The sequence below is a fragment of the Micrasema longulum genome, unplaced genomic scaffold (genome assembly GCF_059751315.1).
Source record: "Micrasema longulum isolate JH-2025_06_02 unplaced genomic scaffold, ASM5975131v1 h1tg000690l, whole genome shotgun sequence".
Classification (NCBI taxonomy): Eukaryota; Metazoa; Arthropoda; class Insecta; order Trichoptera; family Brachycentridae; genus Micrasema; species Micrasema longulum.
Window position 1 is genome coordinate 32,782 of NW_028277886.1, and position 27,120 is coordinate 59,901.

Below are 27,120 nucleotides of genomic sequence, written 5' to 3' on the forward strand. Positions count from 1 at the left end.
TAAAGTGGCCACTTAAACCAGTGACAGGTCATCAGCCCTGTGGAAGCCTTGACTTATGTATTCCCTTCTAATAAAATGTTCTTCATGTCTGTTGAAATATGTTAACACCCTCTTACATTGAATTTACTCACACACGCACAAATTTAAGCACATATCATAATTAATATGGGTGATTGTTAATTTGAAACTTCACCGGTCTGATCTGTCTTTCAACTTTATCGAAATATGTAATTAATTATCGTTGGCTGTATGTTTTCACAAAATGAATAACGGATAACAATCAAACCAATCGATGCAACCAAAATAATGACACAATAATTGCAGTTTAATATCATTCACTTCAATAAAAGTTTTTACTCCTGAACTTCGCAAAACAGTAAAAAATTGCTTCATAACCACCACAATTTCTCTTTCCGTGTCCGTTAATGCATAAGGCACTGCATAAAACAACAAAAGTTCTTATTTAGTATTCTCCTATCCCTTCCGTGCAATAATTGTTAATGTTAATTAATTAATAATATACAAATATTGCTAGTTCTATTTTCGCATATTTTTTTTCTCGCATTTGAAACTAAAATGACATAAATAACGCATTTTAATAATAAATTTGGCAATAAGCCAATACAAATATTTATACACAAAAATTTAATATATCAGGTAGTGGTCTTGTGGCTAGTGTTGCGGACTCTCGGATCAGAGATCCGAGGTTCGAATCCCACTCTACCCCAACTTGATTTCCATTTTCTAATAGTGAGTTATTTACAACTCGTTGAAACTGGCCAAAAAAATTTAAATATTTGGGTAGAGGTTATAAGAACGCTAATATTTCTTTTTTTTTTTTAAATAAATAAAAACATGTGCATATTTCTTTTCAATAACTTTTCTGTAATAAGCTGACAATGATTCCTCTTTAAATAAATAAATGAATTAGTAATACTAAGTAGTGTTTTTTGATCATTAAATAATTATTTTTTCTTTTTTGTTTCCAGTTCAATTTTGTTGGACGGATATTGGGTCCTCGGGGCATGACTGCCAAACAGCTGGAACAGGAAACAGGATGCAAGATCATGGTCAGAGGAAAGGGATCCATGAGAGACAAGAAGAAGGTATGTTATACCATGTATTGCTCTGCTGGTGCATCAAAAGTGGCTCTTCATAAATCAGTCAAATAATTTTACTAACAATTTTCACTCTTCTTACTTGCCATTACAAATAGCCCAGTCCCGATTGTCCAATCTTCGAAGGTTCAGTATTTTATATTATGTTTTTCCTAAGGTAAAACAGGTCCAGTCACCGGATCGAATTATATAATTACATATCTGAAAAATAATTATTAAGGCTGAACCCTTTCATTCAGGGTTTGAAAATATCATGATATTTATATCAATATCAAGATATCCAGTACACATATCATATCTTCGTCAGTAACCTGAACATGTTTAGAATAAAAAATTGTATGTATTTTCGGCTTTTCATACAGAAAACTTTATTTTACTTGGTAGATAAAATTGAAGATAAATGTCAACATTTTATTTTATTGTCCAGATAGCTGCATTACTTTTCTTTGGTGGTCTATCGTTGGTTTACCAGGATGATTTGGCAAATTTTAATGACTTTTTCATTGGTTCCGGCTATTAAAGGGCATCCAGAGCAGGGTTGGTCATCAATTGACATTTCACCTCTTTTAAAATGGGAAAACAACTCAAACACTTGAGTTTTCCTATAGTTCATCATGTTTGTAGGCTGTTGTCAACATTTCATGAGTTTTTGTGCCAGTTTTCTCGATTAGGAAGCAAAACTTCTAGTACTTGATCATCCATTGCAAAAACAACTGTCTCAAAAAAATTCACACCAGCCAAACGGAACCGTCTTCGGAACCAAATTTCCCGGTTGTACGAGCGGATGAACGCAATAGAACAACTTTACGAATCATTTATGTTAATCTTGTAAGAAAAACGTTTTATATGGAAACCACGTTATAGGAGGGTTGTTTGCAATTTTTCGCCTCCCGTTATATGGAAACTGCGTTATAAAAATACCGCGTTATAGGAGAGTTGACTGTACTCGGTGCGATATGTATTACTGAAATCTGGGTGATGTTTATATTTTGATTTTGTGACAGTGTGCTTTATTAACACAAAAATTAATGATCAATGACTTCAAACATAATAAAAATTATTGAACCAACAAAACAAACAAACCATTACGCCGTTTCCCTGTAAGGGTAGGTAGAGAGGATAGAATGCCACATCGCTGTATCTTTGCATACAGATCTTGTTTCCTCTACATTCATCTTCTCATGCACGCGCGCCGATTATTCCGACCTTTGACATGTCCATCTTCAAGTATTTGTTAGATTTGGTCATGTCATGTCTTTCTCGGTCTTCCTCTATTTCTGAATCCATCAACATTCGCATTGTAAATATTTTTAGCCGTTCTTTTGCTGTCCATTTGCTCTACATGTCCAAACCAACGCATAGCTCCTTTCTTAATTTTGTCGATAGTGCTAATCTCAGCCTTTCATTATGTACGGCTCTCAACATTTGTGCATTTATCGTACATAGTTTTACCACACATTCGCCTGAGAAATCGCATTTTGACAGCATTCAGCCTACTTTCATTCCTGTGTTTTCCAAGCCCATACTTCGCTCCCATACATCAGGGTCGGGACCAGAACTCAATTGTGCTAATTTTGCCTCTTGCGACAAACATTTATTTGCCAAGGTTGATTTAAGTACACCGTTCACCCTGCTCCCGGCACTCACCCTCCTTTCAATATCTTTCTCAGTCATTCCATCCCTAGTAAAAATACTTCCCAGATACTCAAATTCCTCTACCTGTTTCAGTATAACTATATACTTTCATTTCTTTAAAAAACCATCACATTCAATTTATTTCAAACCACAATGTGTTTGATCCATTTACCCTATCTCATGCTGGAAGGTTACTTGATTTCATATAAAAGTTTAGAATAAACAAATATTTTTCTATCTAAAACCATTTTAATTTTCTCAATAACATTTTTACTCCTTAAATCTAGATTTAAGCTTTTCACTGTTTTTAAGTGTGGGTATTAGGATTTCATATCTATATGTTCTTGAAAAAAGGTTTCTTTAAATTTAGATAATCTTATCTTGATGTGAATTTCTGAGATATTCATAAATAAATATCGTAGTTTCAACTTGTCCCCAATCTCAAATTTCACCATGTGAGGTAACAACAGTTCTCCTGACCCCGGTGAATCATAATATGAACCTGTCGTACGTAAAGTCAACCAATGTTAAGTGAATCTGTGACACAGACTGTTGTACAAGACTGTTGACATCATAGCCTGCACCTACAGCGATGAATATCTCGATACTTATTTGATTAAATTGTTAGCTTCCTATTGTGGTCAAAACTTGCAAATTCTCAAAGGTAAATAGTATCCGCTTTGTGACGATCAATTCCGCAATGGAGGGAGATAATATTTTTTTTTAATTCCCGTTTATCAAGCTTCCCTTCAGAAACCAGGAATGGAAGAATGGAAACCAGGAAAGAATGGATCAGGCTTTGTCTCAAATGATCTTATTTGGTCTGCTAAACTTTAAAAAAAAAGAGTTTCTTATTAGCTTATTTGTCGATCTTTTAGAATAATTGTATTGCATTGTTATTAGATTGTCTTACTTTCTAATAAAAAGTATACCAACGCATTTCTGTACAAATTAGGAGGTAAACAATGTAGGAAGAAGCCACTGGAATGCCAGTATAGATTTTTTTTTTACAGTAATAATTTGTTAAAGTACTTTTAATTCTTCTGTTTTCAACCTTAAAAAAATGTTTTTTAACATTGACCAATAGTTAAAAACTGCATAAATGAATTTTACTATAATGAATTCTACTACATAATAGGACTGTGTCAAGTATACATAATTCATGGACTTGTCTGTGAATAAAGTTTTAAATGGACAAAACCTTCGCCAATATAAATATTTAGAGCTCTGAATTCTTCTGCATTGTTCTGCATACTTCTGTTTTCCTTTAAGGTGACCTTATTTTATATTCCTGTACTAATATCTTTGACTAATATGTGTATTTTATTTTGGCTGCAATTGTATTATGACAGGGACTCTCAAATAAAGGTAAAATTATTATATTTTATAATTTCATGCATTGTATCGTGACTACAATGAATACATGTTTTCTAAAATGAATGTGTGATTTGTTTTAAATAACTATTTTTATTTTAATATCTTTGTTTTTGAGCAACTTTAATTTGATTGTAAATACGTATATTATATAAATGATGTTGCATTAATTTATGAAAACCAGCATAATAAGTACTATACTAGGTACATGTAAATATTATATATACCGTGTCAATACAATATAATTGATAATATTTTTAACAAAACCCCGTTAAAATCACATTTAAAAAAATATATTTATAAAATATTTACATGCAAAGTTACCGAAATAAACTCTAAGTAATAAAAATCTTCAAGAATGTAGATTTTAGCATTTTATAGAAATGTATATATATGTAATTAAAGACATGCTATACATATAACGAAATGTCTCTATATTTGCTCTTAGTTATATTGTCGACTAAGGAATGGAACAAATATGAAAATATCCATCTAGATTTTGCAATTTTTCTTTAATGTTATCAATCCTATCATTTCAATGCAGTGTCCCTAGAATCAACCCTGTATTTACAAATAAATAAATACTGAAGCGGGTTGTGGTTTAAAATTTAAAATTTTTCAGAAAACCTTCAAGACAGAATATAGCTTAGTCCCCAAATAGCTTAGTAAATAGGTTTCATGGTAATGTTGCACCTTAAGTCCAATGGATTATTGAAGCTTCACTGATTCAATATATTCGTCTTTTTTTTTGCACCACAACAGGCCAGGAGGCCCAATTACAGTGGTGAATTACAGCACAGATCATCCAGGCTTAAGAAAAATCACATTAAATTTTTGTATTCTCACCGGGAATTGAACCCGGAACCTTCCGTTTGTGAGTTAAGCATCTTGACCACTACACCACAGAGGCCGCCATTATTCAATATATTAAAAAAATATTCTTTATATAAACTCTTGATTTTAATTACAATTATTAAAACCTTATTCTATTGTAATTTAATTTATAACTAGTATTTAAATATAAGTTAGTAGTATATAATTACTTAGTTATAGGTTTCTTCATTTTTACCACTATTTCTCAATCTCTATTACTTACTGTACACACATCTTTTGTAAATGTAGTAAGTTAAGAATTTTACGTTGACTTAAATTATTTATGAATTAATGGTCACGTTTTGTGGGTTCAGGAGGATGCAAACAGAGGGAAACCGAATTGGGAACACTTGGCAGATGAACTTCACGTCCTGCTGACAGTTGAGGATACCGAGAACAGGGCGGCTGCTAAACTGGCTCGAGCTGTCGACGAAGTCAAACGTCTCCTCATACCGGTAAAATATTCAACTTCTTTATACTTAACACGGTTGAACTAAGCTCGATGTAATCGGGCAATGAAAATATTTATCATCAAGAAATAAAAAGATTCAAATGTTTTGAAAATGAAACTGTTTGGTAGAGATCTAGCCGAGTAGAAAACAAACGACAATTCTTATCACAGGATAAAATGTTTTTAAAAATAAAACCACTGTCGCTATCTATAATAAGTTTTGGTTTGTAATCCTGTTTTTAAAAAATATAAATATGTGGGTATCTTGTATCATCAGATTTCCTAGAGACCACTTAGTTTATCTTGAATAGGATAAATATTTAATCTTTGTTTTACATATCCAACAAGCATTTAGGAATAAATATACTGGCAATATAATTTGGCAGTTATTTGTAAAATTAATTATCAAATAATGTTTGGACGTTTAATGTTCTCAACTTACAGCAAGCGGATGGGGAAGATGAGCTCAAGAAGAGACAGCTGATGGAGCTCGCCATCATAAACGGTACCTATAGAGACTCCAGTGCTAAAGCCACCGTCGCCACCGGTAAGTTACCTAGCCCACCCTCGGGGGCTCATTGTCACTGGGTATTGGGCAGTTCAGTCACTCTGCATGATAATCAATTAATCCATTCATCCCGATGATTTCTCGCAGAGCATTCCATCAAATGGGATAACTCTCTTTCGCTTTAGAGTAAGGATTCAACCAACATAACATCTGACATCATTTCCTGTTTACTTGCAAACATCTACGGATACCGCCCAATAATTCATTAATTACTCGCAGCGAGATGGACCTGCTCTACCATAATAGCGAATCATACAGATAACTTTACCACTGAAAAATCTAAAATGTCATCTTTTCTTAATGCAATTAATTTGTTTTCAGTTGAATTTGTGAAATAACATGTGTTTTGTAACAGTAACAAAATTCTTAAGTACAATTAACAGTTTTGAAGAATCATTTGTTAAATATTGTTAAATAATCATAATTTTCGTACCTGCAATGTGAAATATATGTATATAGCGACTTCAGCATCAACCCATGAGATTTTCAAATGACTTTGAACTGTTCCTCCGAGTTTTGCTGCGTGCTGCTTGCACTTGTTCCCATAGTCTCAGACTTCATTACAAATGTCTTTAAAAATATCAGAAATTATGCACAATATGTGGCATAATCATCAGCATTTTTGCTGCTTTATTCTGAGAAATACAACCGCGAAATACGAAATACCCTTGAGGTATTTTGTTACGAAAATGGCGCTATATAAGTTATCCATAATAATAATAATTCACCTACATAACATGCTCCTGCACACATTTGTATTATATTCCGGCGATGTTACTAGTTTCACATTGAAGGTACAAAAATTCCAACTAATCCCATTGAATAGACTGTTGACTAATAATGAAATATGTCTTGTATGCACTGGAGGTGAGGCTGACTCTTCTCCTTACAATGCAGGGATGGGCAGGCTGGATGGAGCGCCCATCTTACCGTTCTTGACACACTACCCCCGTTTCCTCGACACTTCTGACTCAGGCACGTAAAACAATAACAGCCTCTGTCTCCCCCACTCCTCACTAACGCATCTCCTCTGTACACTCGGATTAATACTCTCCCCCCCTTCTTCCAATCCAGCACTTCGGAGTCACGAGAAGTGTCAGCCGTGAGGATTACTGGTCAATTTCTCTATATGTTTCGTTACATTGTCAGCAATTTCTCTCTCAAAGCGTCTTGACTGATTTGACTGACTAAAAATTTTATGTTCATCATGTATTTTTTGGAAACAAGAAATATTTCTTATATATATATATATAAAATCATTTACATACTTTAAAGAAAGATCAATATATACAAATACATATTCTTTCTAATAAAGAAAAATTATAAAATTTAATGCTGTTCTGTATATTACGTACATCGAAAAAATGCTTAAATGATATTATACAGATTTTTGGCATAATTTATTTTGGCTCTTTGAAATTTGCAATTCGACTGATACATGGTATTTTAAATAGACCAGTGATTAGTCTCAAGGAGCAAAAACACACGAGAGCAGCTGTTGTTCTATGTTTTTCTTGTGGTAGCATTATTTGAAAACAATTCCCTTTTTTTGTATCGCGAATTACAATTATAATAATTTTGTACAAAATTCAATTGTCGACTGCTAAAAAATGTATCTATTCGAATCCGTGATCATTATCTTCAACCTCAGTTAACGCACAAGACAGGTGCACTAATTATGCATCTTTGTTGGACTTCTGAAAAACTGACAAGATGAATGAATGTTATTGTTTTCCACAATCATTAAATTATTTCGGCTGATTAGCTCCATCTGATAAACATGTTTCATCTCTTGTAATTTCTTTTTTTAATGTTTTATTCTTGCCATTGGATTTGGCACAACTCCAAGATTCGTCAGAGAGCAAAAATTCGAAGATTGCGGTAGATTGTCCACAAAATTTATCTTGGATTAATTTTATTACACCGTTTCATAGCGTGTCATGGAAATTTGAAGAAATATAACCATACGATGCACTGTGTTGAGTTAAAAAAAATCTAAAACGTTTAAAGTTTAAAACGTAAAATGTTTTTTGTGTTTTGCCTTAATTATCAGTGTTGGTTTGTGACTCCGAAGATTGATTATCCTCCCCATCCTTGTCTTAACATTAGCTTAAATAAAAATTGCTTTATATTTATACATATTATATAGAATTGGTGTTATTTTTTGCCTATGGTTTTACAAATTTTATGTTTGTTTTAATGAGTTTTTACTAAAATTAATATACCAATTTCATCAAAATCATATTCATTATATAAATAATGTTCATTCGGATATAAATAATATTGAATTATATATTGCATGATTTGTTTCAGGTATTTTTTTTCACATATTATTTAGAAAATAAAATTTCACAAACTTCCTGTCCGTTTAGTGGATAGTGTCATCCAGTTTTATAAATAATACTATGTTTTTTAGTGGGTAAAAACTTAAAACACTAGGTTGACTGCCAAGAATATGTTGAGTGTACATTGTACATTCTTATTGGATTATCCATTCTATAAGAATATCTTATTATGTTAAAATTCCTCCAAACACTATTATTACAGTACTCGAACAAAACTTTGACAAAAGGTGACAATTACTATTGTGTATCTTTATACACTTTTGTGGAAGGTATATGTAGCTGGGAAGAAACTTCATTTATATCAATTAAATGTCACGGCCACTAAATCCATAATTGACTTGCTATTATCAGAATTTACCTGATCTAAATCATTCGGATAAATAGTTTCATTTGACTGTATTAAACGCCCTCGGGGTATCATTCGGCCTCCCCTGTACTGTAATTAGGGTTGCCAACTACATCGACAAAAAATCCGGGAGGTAAAATAAGAAACAACTAAATTAAAATAACGAGTTTATTTAGAAAAAAGTAGCAGAATTTATTTATTTATAAAATGTAATTTTGAAAATTATTGTTTCTGAAAAACATCACAACTAGGCGTGTTTTCTTAAAAATTGTTATTATTCACACTGCGTGCAGAATCAGAGAGACTTTTTTTATTTACTATGCTAAATGAAACATACTAAGGCATTTGCGATATTGATGAATAACTGCAACTTTTTAAAATTCCTTTCCCGCATTCATTTTTATAATTAATTTTACAAATAAGTCAACCCCCCCTAGAAATCATTATAAAGGAATAGATTCCGGGAGATTTTAGGTGCATTTCGGGGGTCAGCAGACTAAAAGAATTATCAGCCTATTTCCTGGAAAATCCCGGAATTCTCTGAGGGTCGGTCTTTAACTGCATTGGCTAAATTTGCCTCAACATGGACAAAATGTTGCCATATTACTTTACACTAATCATATTTGACGTACATTTGTTGGACAATAATGAAGTTTCTCTCCGCTGTACACTGGGCAAAATGTCTGAGCGCGTGTGTTTTCCCGCCACGTTTAGACGAGGACTCACGCCGGCAAATGAACTTTGCGTTTGCAGTGAGCGAGGAGGAGTGGCGGCGCGTGGCGGCCGAGACGCAGCGCCTGCTCGGGGGCGGAGCGCTGGCGCTGCGCGCGCCCACCGCGCCCCTTGGCGCGCCGCTGCTGCTGTCGCCGCGCGCGCCCGCTCCGCACGCCGCGCACCCTGCGCCGCAGATGCCGACCGCCGCGCTGCCGTTGGACCACCAGCTGGTGTACGCGGCGGGCCCCTACGCCGACTACGCGGGCTATGCCGCCCTCGCCGCCGCCGGGAACCCCCTCCTGTCGGCTGACTACGCGCAGCAGGACCACGCCGGTGGGTTGATGGTCTACTAACTAACGCACACAATGGATAAACTGGCTCCTTTCCCCTTGCATCATTCGAAAACAAGCCTGGAAGCGTTTTTCTGTGTTTATATATGATTCTGTCGAAATGCGATCTCTCAGGCGAATGTGTGGTAAAACTATATACAATAGGTGCATCGATGTCGAGATCCGTGCATTATAGTATAAGGCTGAGATTAGCATTATCGACAAAATCGAGAAAAGAGTTTTGCATCGGTGTGGACATGTAGAGCGAATGGACAGCGAAAGAACGGCTAAAAAGATTTACGGTGCAAATGTTGATAGATTCAGAAATCGAGAAAGGCAGAGAAAGATATGGCATGACCAAATACTTAAAATGCATGCAAGAAATGAGAATAATCGACGTGTGTATGAGGAGATGTATGAATGTAGAGGAAGTGAAGTCTGTATGCAAAGACAGGATGATATGGCATTCTATCCTCTCTGATGAATTGTTTGTTTGTTTATTTATTATATGATATCAGCTCGGATGCCGTCCCAAACATCGATAAGAAAGTACAATTGACTCGAAACAACACCAGAAAAACGCAACCAACAATAAAAATAACAACTGTGAGGTAAGGTTGTACTATCTAACCAAACTTGTGGTCAGTTCACGGTTCACACACATGTTAATTGTTATACTGTGTGTGAATTATACTTTTATATCAAATACTCCTACAATGGAGAATCTGATCCTGAATTCTTAAAAAGTGTCAAATTAGTGCATCCAAAATTCTAAATAAATTCAATCCGCGTAACACTTTATAACAAAATACGACTGACAGGTTAGGTTGTATAACCTTACATAACCTCTTAGTTAGATATGCCACATTTATACAGAGCGTCTAATGGAGAATCTCAAAATGTTCCAGTTATCACATAAAAAAATGAAATAGTTTATCTATAACTTCTTGAACCATCAAATACAACTTACTGTCAGATTCTGTAACTTTACAATAACCTGGAAATCGGCTATATCACCGAGTGTCCAATGGAGAATTTTATCAGTCACTAAAATACTGTGTTACTAAAACACATCGGAACACAACGTGTAATGTTCTCTTTGAACAAATTTGTTGTTCAACTGCTGTGTTAGGGCTAGATTTTAAAATCAGATACACTTTTAGTGCTTTACAAATGAATATTAAAGTGTATACAGTAATCGATGCTTCTCTTCGCCTGTATTCAACAATGAAGTCAACAATGACAATAATATATCATCTCCATTTCTCACTTTTGTGCCGCAATACACAATACAGAACACATGACTAATTTTAAAACTAATCATTTTAATTAGCATATTGTGCTCCATTTGAAAATTATTTATATGCTAAACTAAAAACAAATGAATAATTCTTCAGTAACCTACTCTAATGAAATATTCACACAATTTTGTCAATAACTTCTCGTTTCACACAATAATAACATGTATGTCTTATTCGTTGATGACCACGAACAACGTAATACTTGACGGAATTGGACATAGTTATTAAATTAGATATCAACCTGTCCATGCATTGATTTTTTTTATAATGCATTTTATTTAGTTGCCTGTTATGTTTTTTCTTGGTCGTCAATATTTTATATTTTAATTTTCAAAGGTCCACTATTTTTGAAATAGCTAATCATGTTCTATGGAGTGAAAAGAATTAATAAAAAGCTACAAATGGTCATCTAACATAATGTACTAATTTTTTCATTTTGATGTGATCATTTTTACAAATTTGAGTAATTTTGCAAATCTGGGCTTTTTATAAATTTTTTCCACACTTGTGTATTTTAATATTTTTTGACATTTAGCAAAAGAAAATAGGTATGCTTGATATAACCAATTCATTTGTATTCTCTACTATCCTAATATATTTATCTTCATATAGTATTTATAATTTACAATAATCACAATAATTATTTTTACTCTTCTCGGCAATGCAAGTTTCTTCTGCACATTTCGAACATTTATACTTTGCACGTTTTCAATTTTAAGGTAGTAATTATAATAATAATATGAAAATTCTAACAATAAACATACTTAAGGAATTTTAACATAAGGTTTGCGAACGGTTAAGAGCTTTAAATAAATGAAATAATTATTTAAGAGATTTTAAGAAAACAATAATAACACTTCATTATCGCAATCATCCAAGAATAAAGATTTCTCTAAATAATGTGGACGTTGCGGGTTTGATTCCCGTTTAATAAAAAAAATCTGCAGCGTGAGACTGATCACCTTGATTTTGTAAAAGATAATAAGATTATGGGTGGAATGTACCCCCTCACGCATCATGATGGAATGCGATCAACAAAGAAACAGCGGTCCAATAACCTTTCTAACACTAGAGATATGACGAAGAAAGAGAATATACATATTACTAACGCGATAACACTGGATTCCGGATTGCATAAAGCGTGTGGCTGAAGGTTTTGTGTGGGTTTACAGCGACCAGATATCTGCTGGCGGGATTCTGACATGGACCCCAGTGTCCGGTCAGTCCCCCCCTAAACAGAGCGTCTCTCCGCAACTTGCTACTCGACACGCCTCCGTTCTGTTTCCGCTGCGACGGCGCTTACCTCCGCTAGCTAGTGTCGCACCCACACCCCCCCCGTAGTCGCTCGTATTCCGAGTTCGCATCAATATGTCATACTTGTATCATTAGGCTAAGAAGATTTTTTATCTGATTTATATATATAATAGTTGAAGATATTTAGTATTATTTTATTTATACACAGATATTTTAAATGAATTAGCCATGATTATTGTATAAAATTATGATATAAGATTTTAGAAAATATATTTGAAGCAACCGATGAACAGTTTTAGCGGGTGGGAATATAATAGTTGAATATGTAGTTACCCGGAGTAGCCTTTTAGGGAAGAATATTGTGCCCGGTTGTGGTTCTATGCGATATTCTTACATTTTATAAACCGTCCACTATTTATGGACTGACCGACTCTTTATTTCTTTATTTATATTTAGTTTTCGGATCCCCGCTTGTAACATAACTAATCAATTTAATTAAACTTGTAACGGAGAAGCTTTCGTCTCGAAGTTTGACATTAATGTTTGATATTAACACGGAAATGGATCGCCACTATGACGAGGAACACTGTCACGGTTTAATGCGGAATGTAACACTCTGTAACATAATGACATGTCATGTGACAGGTAGTGGCATCAAGGAAAGTAAAATTCCATAGAGTAAATATTGTGAATAATTCTAATACATGAAAAATCCTTTGAATCAGGACCGACAATTAATTTGATCATTAACTTCCCTCTACTTAGTGTCCGCTAACCAATAATTATGTAGCATTTGGTGTTATCTAATAAACGTTGTGAAATTGACAGACAAGCGCGTGGGACCAATTGTAGACCGTACGAGATAGGTTTTCATTTTAGCTTTTAACATCACAATTAATTCTATCTTTAAAATAACACAAATAAAAAAAGAAAAGCGAGTTATGCGCCGGAAATTGTAACTCTTAATAGGAAAAAAGCGTATTTAGGTTAGTATTGTTATTATGAGAATTATCAAATCTTTATCTCGATGAAAATCATGGACAAGCAGGTTGCAATATAATCTCATAAAATGAACAGAAATGGAGTAATTGTTCTCCATTGTCTCTTTTCCCAGTATGAAATGATTATTTTAGAGTATATTTTTGTTTTCATGATATTATTATAAAATAATTTACCTAGTTGTTATTTTATTTTAAAGAACATGTCGAGGACATCACTCTATTGAAGGGTTAGTTCAGGTGCCAAACAGTTAGGAATATGGAGTTCAGTGCCATTAAATAGCTTTACATCACCGAGACCGCATAATAGCGAATTACTAAATGGGTTTGATTTATAGAACTGTATCCATGACATTAAATTTTACGGCAAAAATCTTAAGATTGTTAAAAACTGTTTAATAGTTATGACATTTCCCCCAGTGATATCTAAATTTAAATTTAATTTTTATTAGAACTCGATAATGTAAATCGAGGATAATATTTAATGTTATCGCAATATCTGTAGCTTATTTTAAGTAGAATTGTGTGTTTGAGTGTGTGAGAATGTTGTCAATTTGATGTATTTATATACGCGATATACCGTAGGAACCCTGTGTTCTCCATTTGATATTACAAATGTTATGAAGACATATTTATTTATATTTTATATATCCACCGTAGTTTCTTTTGCTAAATTGACATCATTTATATAAAACTCAGATTATATAAATAAATATGTCGTGACAATAGTTGCGGTGGTGCATAACGGCCACAAGTATCCGAGGATTGGATGTATTCATTCGTCTGTTGTCATGGCATATTTCCAGTATTTAATGTACGCATTTTGTCTAAAAATGCTACCGATAGTTTTGTTTTGTTGTCCCGCATTCGGGTAGAATGAAACATAACGTATTTAATGTTAATGATCGCAAATCGAAATGCCGACCTGCACATTTTCAACACGATAATGAATGTGGTGAAAGTCTGCGGGCGGCGTCTGGGTTTGCGGGGACGGGAGTTGAGTGTGTGTGTGCTCCAGTGGCGGGAGGTCGAGCTGCTGCCAGCAGGCGACACTTGGCGCAGGTCCGTGACCATCCGTACCAGCGAGCCGGCGCCCTCTCTTAACATTACTCGCAAGGTGAGGCGCTGTGGCTGATCTGATTACCTCTATTCGTGTTGATGTTTATCTGTCGGAAAGAAGGATCGTACAAGAGATTTAAGCGCATTTCTATGTATACCTTGAACTATTTATTTTTATATTTACGCTACTAGACTCGTTGCGAGAAATTAGTACTGTTTTTAAAACTAGTCCCGCGTGCAAGCGGTTTCGGGTAGATCGTGGCATCGGGGGCCGCGAGATCCTTCTTTCCGCATTCTGTCGATAGTGTGTCTTTTGTATGACTGCTTCCTATTGTTATATTAAATCCGATACGGATCTATTTATAAATTAAGTTTACTTTAAGGCTAGTTCTGTAAATTCTATTCCTTCAGTCTAATTGCTGTTTTATATTGGATAGCCTCATTCGACTTGGGCCTTTGTGGAAACTGTAGCTTAATTTGTTATTTTTCAAAGACCGTGAAATGCATTTGCTTTTGTGCTCCTGACTTGTTATCCTTGCAGAGTGTTGCAAAATGATTATTTAGAGAGAGAGGTGAAATCATTTCACGGTACAGTTATTTTTTTATACATTTGACAGCAAAATAGTTTATACAAGCCGACCGGACCGACAAATTGTATTGTTATATTTAATTTACCTGAGATTTTGCATTATATATTTAATGTTATTTTATACAAGGTGCTATATTATTCGATGCGAACAATTATTATGAAATAAAAGAAATAAATTGACCAAAAATAAAACGAGTATTATTTTCTTCAGTAAATATCAGTTTGCACCATTAAACTCACAATAATCTCTCTGTTCTCATTAACACCGGAATGGATACAATCTCAGTGGAGTAACAAGATTAATTAGCGGTTAGACTAAAACACTAACTTCTGTCCACAAGGCCAAGTTGTTGCGAGTGTATATAAAGGAGCATGGAGTGAATGGGCGCCGCACCAGAGCGGGAGCATACACCTTGTGGGCGATACTAACTGTTTTCTCTCTTCTCGTGTAACCCGACTAGGCTTGGTTGGAGTGCTAACGGAGGACGGACTAACAGCGGACTGCGGCCGTAGCTTCCCATCATCTGTAACCACCATTAACTGCTGTATACAGCCTAGTGCACCCGAAGCCTCCACTCCCTTGGGATTCACTCGTATTGTTCATCACCATACGACTACGTACCTTCCATCTGCCATTACTTAGTCCGCGTGCCTTGACGATACCGATCCTTATATTTTATACAGAGTATTGTTTGTCGGGAGAGCTCCATCGAGTGTCTTCTGTAGATTTATATCTAATTCGAGTATTGACCTTTATAACTTGAGACGAGTCTGTACTCAGTATGCTTTGTAAATGCTTTATAAAACTTTAACATTATTGACATGTAAATGTATACAAATAAGAACAAATGCAATCCGCACTTAAGCATCATCTGCAAACGTTATGAATTTATTGTTGGAAGTTTATTATGTATATCCAATTTTATGAATTAACTTTGGTGCTCTTTTCGTATATTGTGTGTTCTACATTTTTCTCATATTATATTTTCTCATCTTTATTTACACAATTCAGAATTTATGAAATGAATTGATTTTGTTATAGAAATTATACTTCCAAGTTAATGTTAAGTAAGTAGATTTTATGATTAGAATCTCAACCTTAGTGCCAAAACAAACAGTTTTTTGGTGTCTCTCGGGAAGAAAACAACGAATGACTATTATTATGTTGGATTGTTTGTATTATAAATATTTAACAAGTAAGAAATGTAAAGCTATAGCATCGCTGTTAATGTTATGTTAAATGTGCCATTATATACCGTTACTGATACTGATGGATCACCCTCTAAATCATCTACCTGCTGACTGTATCTCGGGTGTCAGGCCAGTTACTTACAACTTGTTGTTTAATGTTGTCAAATCTATTCGCCTCTTAATGACTCCCGTCCACCTACTGAGGCACACCTCCGTGTGTCGACACATCTAGGGTACTTAACTAATTTTATGTCTCTATAGATCTTCGGATTGTGAATAACAAACGTAATTATAGTAGACGAAGGGGTGGTGCAGGCAAACTTTACTCTCCCTCCCCCGAGTGGGGTGATCGTGCATGCGCTTCACACTCGGATAATGATATTAATCCACGAGCAGTATTCCATTAACCGAGGGCCGCGGCATGCTAAGGGCGGTCCCTCGCACCCGACAGAAGATCTTTACCAAAGATATTGGACAATTTTATCCGATGATCTGTTTAGAAACTCATTTTTCTTATTCTTAAAAGTGAAGATCTGGGGAGAATACTCTCGGTTTATTAGGTAGATCTGTTATTATTATTAATTAGTTAAGTTATAATACTTTATTCACAAAATAATTTAAATATAATCGAGAAAATTAGAGTAGTTTAATGAAATAATTAAAAAAATACAAATAATTTTTAAAAGATTTTTATATAAAACAGTATACATATATATTTCATATATACACATATAGTTTGTATTTAATATGGTGAAGAGAATAATTTAACTGTGACTTAATGTTGGTCCATTGCAATAACAAAATGTCGGCAAGAGATGGTGTCGAGCGTTTTCTATGTGTGTTGTATCTTTGTTTTTATTTCTTGGCAATAAAATTTATTATTATTGTATTTAATAGTTTTACTTAATTATTTAACAAAACCTAATCCTTATCATAACTGCCGTACATTATATTTCTATAAAATGTGTTAACTCCCCCTAACCGTAGATCGGGCGCTGACCCGGTACTCGATATTACATAATATTTACGTACCTGGACGCTTGGGAAACTATATTAACCACTGCCACCTACATGTAATATCACCCACTGCCTAACTTCCGTGTCGACTTGCATCTACTGGGACCTAATACTACTAATCCTGCACACCAACTAACGTAGACAACAGAATAGGGTGGGTGGGGTAGGGAGCTACTTGGAACTTCTACGTGCCAAAATAAAACCACCTCTCGGCACTAAAACAGTACAATATATTACCCGAATTTGGCTCTAACGACATTCAACAAACAATATATTATCATTTGAAACATAATACGGTTTTACATAACAATGTGTGTCGGCTAACAAACGAATGGGAGCAAATACAAAACATTATATCACTCACTTCCTAGTCAAAAGTTAACATTTTCATAAGAACAAACAAACACGTGGGACATTGGACACATCCACATTTTAAGGCCCCAGCAATACAAACTGTTACAGTCATAATCGAACACACATGTCTCATGTCACCGGAGAATTCCATATTCAAACACATTTTACTTGAACATAAGCTGACAGAAAGGGGAAATATTCTCTCGGGAGTAAATTGTACATATTTATAATCTATATACGTAATGTTTTATAACTACATATTATTTATTACAATGTGTTATTTTGTGTAATTCTTCCGATGCCACAAGTACGATTAGTGTCTGCCCTGATCTAGAACCATTTTGTGTTGTTATTTTAATTTAAAAACATTTTATAAATTGATGTGTATCCCGTTGGGAATCCTACGTACTTAAAACATAGCTTTACCTTCAATAGTTGAGATACGTGTGCAAGATATTTTGAATATCTTAATTGGGTATTTAGATAAATATATAATCTGACCTTACGTACCTATTCGTATCAAGTATTGTGCAATATGATGAATACATATTTTACGAATGTTCAATATTATTATTTAAGAAAAACGCAACATTTTTTATGTTGAAAATTGACTGTTTTGAGCAATTTTCTTTCTTCTGTGATTTTATTTTCAGTTATAATTTATTTAAATATATTTTACAAGAAAGTTTTAATATTATTTTTTGTTTAACCCTTCCGCTGTCATTACTTGAAAATACAATCTAAATGAATAGGAAAAGAAAAAGGTAAGAAGTAAAATGAACAGGGAACTAAAGAAAACCTTTGTACATAAATACTTGAAGTATGTGTTCATCTATTTCAAACATTTATTGGAAAAATTACTCATAAAATGGGTGTTTCGCCAAAAAAATATTTATAGAGAAAATTAACCAATACGGGTGTACTAAAATTGTAGTGTAAGACCACAAAATATTAAAAATTTTAGTGAAACATTTAGCATTTGCAAATTATAGCTGTAGTGTTTTTTAACTACATAATTATTTATGATATTCTGAGTTTGTCCAAATGTTTGTAGACAAAAGACTGACCCCCTAGGGAGTCATTAAGATTAACAAATTACAACAGGGATGGACACTTAAACCAGCCAATGACAAGTCATAAGCCCTGTAAATGCCTAAACTTCCATATTCCCTTTTCTAAAATGTTCTCCATCCCTGTTGTGATTTGATAACATAATTATTTGTTTATTAAAAATGCCTAGACAGTATAATTAATATTCGTCAGTGAACGTACCAGAAAAATCCAAATTCAATTCGACAGAAAAAAGTTTTTACAAAGGCTAATTTAATAGCATTACAATGACGTAGGATGGACTCGAGTGGACTTAATTTTTTTTTAGTTTCATAAAAAAAAAAGTAATTACAACAAAATGTAATAGGATAATTAGTTTGTAATGAGATCACCATAACTCAGTTGAAAACGTCATAAATATTGGCAATCGATATCCTCATTTATCGCATTTACCGAATTGATGGATTCTTTATCAGGATACTGAATAAGGGTGAAATCACCTATTCAATCAATCAATTAGAAAATTCTAATTACCAGTACCCGTATGATACTTAAATGGGTGGTCAAAACATGTGCTGATCACAGGAAAAAAAACACCCGCTGAATCATTTCATTATTAGTGGAGGAATTGCAAATATTAACATTTCAGTTACCCAATGAGGAAGTTCAATGGTTTTTTCATTACTTGTTAATGACTATCAAATTAAGCGAAAAATATGTATCATATAACAGCACCGTGATTTATTTATGTTTCGTAATTTTTAAATTACTCCGCCTGTGATGTCACAAGTTTGGAGAGTTCTGCTAATTTGTGAGTTGGCTTCCCGGAAACTGGAAATCTATTACAACACTATCATTGGTTGATTCTTAAGAATTTATGACATAGTTCGTTTTTGTTAAAATAATCTTTAATTTTTTTTTGTACGTTTTTGAGAAACTTCGCCAAACTATTAAATGCTCTAATTTTCACCGCGTTAAAGAAAACATTTTTCTTTCTAATTAACCATAGAGCTGAGCTTCCTCATAAGAAAAACAAATTAGAATACATTGTTGTATTCTAATTAAAATTTTGATTACGGATAAAAATAATATGAGTTCCTTAAGACTAGCGTCTTAACCTCAGAGTAATAATGCGCCAAGCTATAGAGGAGCCCAAACGTAGGAAAACCATTCTATGACCATTAGGTACTAAGTTAGTTACAGTTCGCAGCAAAACAATGAGCCGTACTCAGGTCGAGAATAAATTTGCATTGTAAATATTTTTAAATATGTACCTGTGTATTTATTATTGCAGGGTTATTACAATTTATTTTTCTATAATTCGTATATTTATTTTATAAAACTGAAAATACATGTGTGTTTTTTTTAATTTTATTCACAATATAGTTATGTTACATTTATTGAGACATAAATCCCAACTCCATGGAACCAAAGTCCTGTGTTGAGTTTGTTTGTTTGTCCGTCACATCTCCGAAATGGCGAGTCATAGCGGCCTGAAATTTGGACACCTCATATTAGATGCGATTTCAAGGTTAACATTGCTATTTTCGAGTAAAATTTGAATCGACCTCTACTCGATAAAAACTCAAACTTCATATGGATGCCTAGTGCGGCCCCGACATATTGCCCGTAATCAACTGTCATTATCAATAGGAAACATACTTTATTTCAGAAATTTATCTCCCAAATTGAGAAAAAATAGTATCTGAAGAAAAATAGTATATATATGTTGATATAAGGAATGTTTTTAAGCAACATAATACACGTGTCGGGACAATAAATGCCAAAAATCATGGGAAAATATTTGAAATCAATTACCTGTGAAAACTGACTCCTTTAACACCCTTGACACTCCTACTGCATACATGCGAACATACTGCAATTCACCATAGTAAATTTTTATTTATTATAACGTAAATATCCAAGTTATTTACGAACAAAGCCAAGAACAGCTACAAAAGCATCCGATTGAACCGTTATGTTTATGATGTAAAAAAAAAACAAAATGGCCACCAATTGGTTGCTAACCAACAAACCAACATCGCTTGCGTTCTATGAAACATAGTGATAGGGCTTCTCTCTAGGTTATGCATTATTACTCTGAGGTTTTAACGCTATCAAAAGAATATGTTTTCTTAAAGATAAAATAAGATCTATAATGACTTTTGTAGAGATTTACAGGATTTTATCAAGATAAAGTTGATATTTCCACAAAGAAATATGGAGTTGGAACATATCAGAATGGTGACCAAAGTTATTAGCTATGTTATTTATTATGCTATGCCTTCCATATTCTTCTCTTACATAAAATTTCTATCTTTGTTAAGACAATATATACATGTATCTGCATTTATCTTGATAAAATCTACATTTGCTCATTCGAGGATGATCGACAGTGCACCTAAGTCATTTGATCAAACTGAGTGATGATGTCTATATGAGTGTGTCCTCGTCTCTCACGGAGGGGGGGGAGAGGCGCGAGGGAGGCCGGTCCCCGAGGAGTGCAGTTCTCTCCCCTGAAGATGAACCATTGAAGCTGAATGAACCTGGGAAGGAATTTTGTTAAATATATTTTTTATATTCAAAATAAAAACACTGAGTTACGTACAAACTCATTTCGGGACAGAATATAGTAATGTAAAGGTAAAGTAATAACAATACATAACACTGAAATAATATTATAAATAAAATACAGTGGAACTCTGTTTGTCCGAACTCCGGTCATTTGGATTGTCAAATATCCGGATCGTTGTCAAGAAGTAAAAAAAAGATATAATAACAAATAAAATAAAGCTATCAACTTTGCTGGAAATGTTTAAGTAAGTTTGTAATGTGATTCCAATTCGCTGTATTATTTCAAAAGCGATGTTCTAGTAAATTTTGTGTTTTCTTTCAAAATATGGCCTTAATTTAATGGTTAATCAAATTATTCAGATTTCGGCATATCCGGGTAACGTCTGGCACTCATTGATCTGGATAATTGGAGTTTTACTGTATATCAATACATTAATTTTAAATAGCAAACAAATATTTCGACACATACATCAATTAAAATATAACACAATCAAACAAGAATTAGGTAGGCTGAGTATAATATAGGTACGTAAGTATAGAGAAAATAAAATAAATCTGTAAAGTCAATAAATACTCAATATATTTATATTATTTTAAAACCACACGCATGTATTATTTGAAAAACATAAGTTTTGGATATTCAGTAGGTATTATCCATAATCTAAAATGTATATTATTAAAAAAAATAAAAAATGCATTTGTATGATTTATCCAAACATATTATTTTTGTGGGCTATTTTCAACAAGTTGTATTACCCACTGAGAATCAAGTTGTGAAAATGAAAATCAAGTTGTGGTAGAGCAGGATGTGAACCTCGGATCGTTGATCTGTGAGTCTGTGATATTAGCCATGGGACCACAACTCGGTTCTACGATGAAATAATAGTAGAAACAAATAAATGGCCTCCTTTTTGTAAAACATATCTATTTTATAATAAATCCCATTAATGTGTATGTTGGATTCAATAAAATAAAAAATCCACACCTGATCTGTTTCCGTATTTCACAATATCAAAAATTTATTTCAAAATATTTATTTTTCATCTAAACAGTTTTTTTTATCTTTACATAAATAAAGGACAATAAAAATTAAAAGTATTTTCATTACTGGCAAAAAATACAGCACCATTTTTTTTTTTTTTTAAATCCTCAAAGTTGAGCTTCACACACACAGTTCCGGGCTTGATTTCCGGAGAAATTAAACAGTAATAATGGGATTTTTCAAGTTTTAGATTCCATTTTCTGTGATTGTTCTGCCCTATAATTCTCCCCTATCATTGGGAAACTAGGCTTGCTGTGGCGCTAAAACAAATCTAACTGTAAAATGTAAAGAGACAACCCGATACACATACCATCAGGACTGCGGTGGTGAGACAGAGTAGCTCCGCTGGAAGAGGAGGCATCGTGGGGCTCGGGAGAGGCGAGGGGAGGAGGGGCGCGCTGAAGGCTGTAGCTTTCCCTAGAAATTATTCTACTTTATTTTCATCTCACTCTAAGTGACCACTTCTCGTTATTATGAAACCGCATGCCTTTTCATTGAAAAAAAAACATTTAAAATACAGTTTTCCTTTCACTTAGAATTGGGGATGGAAAATTTTATGATCAGTTTTGCACAATCAAACATACATTTAAAAAATAGCACAACATAAGTTGTATTATTTGATCTCCCATTAAAGAGTGAACTTTGAAAACAATTGTTATGATGAGTTTTTTGTTGTATTGATTTAATCAATCACAAATGAAAACACCATACTCCTTAAATTAAATGAAGTGTAAGTGCCTCCTGCAAGACGAGAGGTACAGTTGATTTGTATGTGTTGATAATTTATTGTTCTTTTTAGTATAATTATATAATGTAATTTTTAGTTAATATGTTTGCAAAATAAAAAAAAAAACATTATTTAATAAGAGTTCAGATTTAATAATACAAATTAATAAGCAATGTCACAACACATAATAAACAACATGTACATATATATGTACAACGCATTAAAATGTTTAATAACCCTATGTTAGCCTGTCTGTAAAACTAAGTAAACATACAAATTTTATTTGTGTTAGTAGGCACACTAGAATGATTTAAATGGTAAAAAATTGTTATACATACATAAAGCAGACGGTATTGAAGATTTGAATGGACTGTACAACATACTGGTTTTCAAGACAAAAGACTGTTGTAATTTTGCGTAAAAGTGTCCTTGAGGTAATAATATATTATGAAAATGGCGCAATACAAGTTAATCATCTTGAGTTTTTCTGGATAATTTATAAAGTGCCATTTTTTGTGAAAATCACCTCAAGGACGCTGTACAGTAAATATCTCAATACGTTTTGCAGATACAAAGCTCATAGGCGATTGAGATTCTAGTTTTCCATTTCCAATTGAGTTAAAATTTAATTATGTATACGAGTTAGGTAACTACAGGTCTTGCAGCTACTGAGCGCATAGACTATAGAAATCTATTTTGAATTGAAATTTAATTGAAATATATAAGAGTTAATATTATATATTTTTTTGCTGCTATAAAGCGTATTAAATTAAATTAAATTTTATGACTCAAAAACAAGTTTAACAATTAAAAAAAAAAAAAATACATTGAACAAAGTAGTAAGTTCGGCAAGGTTAAGTACAAGATACAACGGCATAAAAAATAAACAGTAAAAATTAACAAATATAGCATTTCTTACATTTTATGGTGAAAGCTATGACTGCGATAACCAATAATAATATTATGTAACAATAAATAACAGAACCAATTAAGGGTTTTACGTAGGAAAAATATAAAACATAAAACTAGGAGTATATTTAATAATAAAAATAACCCATAAGTACAATAATTCTAAACAAATTAATTTAGTTTTTTTTGTATTTTCTCACTCAGACAGGGAATCATTATTCAAGAAAATACCTGTATCCCGAAGTGGAGGAGGTTTGCGAGACTTGGCTCTCGCTGTCCCAGGATAGGTCTGCGGGGGGCAAGAGTGGCGGCGGGGGTCGCAGGGTGGGGGGCGCCGACAGAGGGGCGGGGGGAATGTCCTCCGCGGGGCTCGAGCCCCCGTCAGAGTCCAGGCGGATGTTAGATACCTACATAGGTACAAGTTATATCTTCTTTTTTTTGGGATATGTAGTTTAGTTATAAGATGAAATTAGTATTCCAATTAAAATAATATGACACGCTTGATTATTTCCTTTATATTGTCGGCCTAACTTGTAAAGCTGGCAAGTCCCAAACTTACTTTGGTTCAGGGGAGATTAAAAACAGTTTTTACTTCAGTATATTAGTATTCAGTATATTACGAAAGTGATATTTTTTTCATATTTAAAAATATATATAATAGAACACTGTATGAGTATACAAGTTTTACACACATATAGATTATTTGAAGTCCTAACAGACAATGCAGTATTTTTCATTTTTGACCATTTATGAGTTTAACAAGTTAGGATGATGATTGTTGAATGAAAAATTTCATTGAAATATGTGATTAATTGTACATTTTTAATGAAATTATTTAATAAAGTACGCCAACTTTAGATCCGACAAATTCATTAAAATGAAAATAGATCAGAATGATGCCATAACTTTATACTGACAGAATTCATCCAAAATAAATTAGACTAATAAACAACTATTGCTCCATCTTACACATCAATACAAACAACTGAAAATAAATGTTAGTATATTCATTTTGAAATACCAATGCAGTGCCCTATTCACCACTGGGTGTGGATAGGGATTTTTTTCCACCTTTCACAATTTGAAATTGTGTTTTTACCCAAATTGCTCAACTAAAGCTCAGTCTTTACCGATTTTGAGATCGTTAGTATAGATTGGTCTAAAAATGATTACCTTTTGATTTTCAACTATTACTAATGATTAAATCGGAAGTTAAGGAAGTCCTACCTTCACCATGACGGTATGGTTGAAGACAAATTCTCCTGAGCAATTACGAAGATACACTGCTGACCCTCCATCTTCATATTTTGAGTTGGTACATCGATATGTACTGTGATTTGATTAATCACAAATTGACAATACTGCAGTGAGGGGTAAAATGAAAGCTTTTGAAGTCTCTATGTTTTGTTATTTTCTTGGTTTGATTGTCGATTGTAAAGAAACATTAAATTTTCCCCAAATTAAATTTAAAAATCTGATATTCAATATGTGAAACTGAAGAAAGACATAAGTCATTATAAACAGTGTTTGGAAAGGGGTGGGTGCATTCATTGTGAAACAGGCCTAAACAATTTACACATGACTTAATATTTTGTTTTTAAATATGTACCTGTATTTCAAAATATCTCGTCTTTTGCATAATATAACACTACGTTACGGTACCGTTTTCAGGGGGACTTTTTAGCACGGCCTTTTAAAAGTTATGAAAATTTGTCATTGTACGGCAAATATAATTTGTTATAACATTGCCTATTATTTAGGTTTAAAGAACTTATTCATGATTATTTTTTTTAATTTTCACGGTCATTCGGATGCACAACGCATTACAGCGTCCATCACAGGTTGGCATCAACCCTGTGTTAATGATACATGACTCAATAATCCACAAAACCTCATTGTACAGTACCTTATTCCTTCTACTCCTCCTGAGGCGGAAGGTGTTGCGCGACTGTGCCTTGCAGCGTTGCAGACGCGGGGGTTGTTCCCCCTCGCCCCCGTCCCCCTCGCCGCCATCCCCGTCCACCTCTGCATCCCCGACTAGGTCGCTACACATGTCACTGCGCAGGTGCTTGCTGCCCTCTGCATGCGACACACCCTGAGCGGGAGACAGGGGAGTGCGCGTTGTTTCACCTACAAATGATTGACACGAAACAACAATATTATTGTTATTATAGATAATTAACATAGTGCTATTTTCGTGAAAATCACCTCAAGGGCGCTGTACAATAAATAAATATCCCAGCACGTCTTGCAGCTACAGAGCGCATAGACGATTGGAATTCTAGTTCCTCGTTTCCTTTTATGATCTATTTCAATTATAACAAAAAAAAACTACAATCGATATACATTTCCTTACTCTAAACAACTGTAAAAAAATCTCGAACCTTTATTGCTAATAATAATTATAATTTAATCTGGCTGTACCTATTTAAAAAGGTTTTTTTACATACTTTTTTTTGTATGCTTTTTGTATTGGTAAATATTGTATATTTTTTTATAATATTTTTTCCCGATATATGAAAATCTAAGGCAAATTTTCCGAGGTTAAATTTCTAAACAAAACAAACTAATTGAAAATTGTTCTCGGCCTCAGACTTCTGCTGGATCCTGCATTAATGTAAGTTTGTAATTAACCCTGAAGAAGGCATAGTGTTTTGCCGAAACTAGTTGGTCATTAAATTATAAAAAATAATGTGATACATAAAAAAAACTAAGTTGTTTCATTTTAATCTATTGAATTTAGAGATTACATAGATTTTTTCTTTAATATGGAAATAGCACGCCAATATAAATGTGTATGAAATTTACCTGATTGGTACTTGAACTCCACTGATGAGACAAATCTTAACTTGGGGTGGGAGGATGCGGGGGTGATGTGTGTGAGCGGAGGGGCACTGCTCGGAGGGTGGGGGTGGGAGGCGCTGTGCGGCAGCCCGCTTCTTACACCTTTCAACACAATATATGTTTATTTTTTAAGGAAATCATAGTCTTTATATAAATACAAAGTACAAAAGAACAATAAAAAAAAAGACCAATTACAGATGTCATACTAATTTATTATGAATGCAGGAGAAGGGGAAAAAAATAATTAAATTCTAAATATATATATAAATATTAATATTAAATAAAAAGTACATAAAAGGGAGAAGAGATTCTATAGCTCCAACTATACTTTCCTCCCCTCTCTCTCTGCTTCCACGAACAGTTATATTTCTTAGTAAAAATTCACAACCAACAATAATTAATTAGATGCAGGTAGTAGATGTACATATCAATAAGTAAAGATTAAGAGTTAAAATTAA

At 33.5% G+C, this 27,120-nt stretch overlaps 2 protein-coding genes across 6 annotated transcripts in view; one reads left to right on the plus strand and one right to left on the minus strand.

Moving 5' to 3' along the window:
• Window positions 1-990: 990 nt before the first annotated feature.
• On the plus strand, window positions 991-20,873 carry LOC148279639 (protein held out wings-like). Of its 5 annotated transcripts, none has more exons than XM_088229636.1 (7): window positions 991-1,106; window positions 5,315-5,455; window positions 5,896-5,998; window positions 6,887-6,994; window positions 9,425-9,757; window positions 14,325-14,423; window positions 15,416-20,873. In XM_088229636.1, the coding sequence occupies exons 1-6, from the start codon at window positions 1,026-1,028 to the stop codon at window positions 14,408-14,410; spliced, it is 852 nt and encodes a 283-aa protein (XP_088085762.1). In that variant the 5' UTR covers window positions 991-1,025; the 3' UTR covers window positions 14,411-14,423; window positions 15,416-20,873. The 5 variants fall into 5 exon arrangements, with proteins under 5 accessions (XP_088085762.1, XP_088085764.1, XP_088085765.1 ...); XM_088229638.1 differs by having other exon boundaries at window positions 6,917-6,994; XM_088229639.1 differs by lacking the exon at window positions 6,887-6,994 and having other exon boundaries at window positions 9,464-9,757; window positions 15,416-20,768.
• The window catches only part of unc80 (unc80, NALCN channel complex subunit), a 106,866-nt gene continuing 97,117 nt past the window's right edge, over window positions 17,372-27,120 (minus strand). The window contains 5 exon segments of the mRNA XM_088229642.1: window positions 17,372-21,112; window positions 22,493-22,611; window positions 24,050-24,225; window positions 25,725-25,948; window positions 26,627-26,764. Coding sequence (XP_088085768.1) covers window positions 21,000-21,112; window positions 22,493-22,611; window positions 24,050-24,225; window positions 25,725-25,948; window positions 26,627-26,764 — 770 coding nt within the window. The 3' untranslated portion in view covers window positions 17,372-20,999.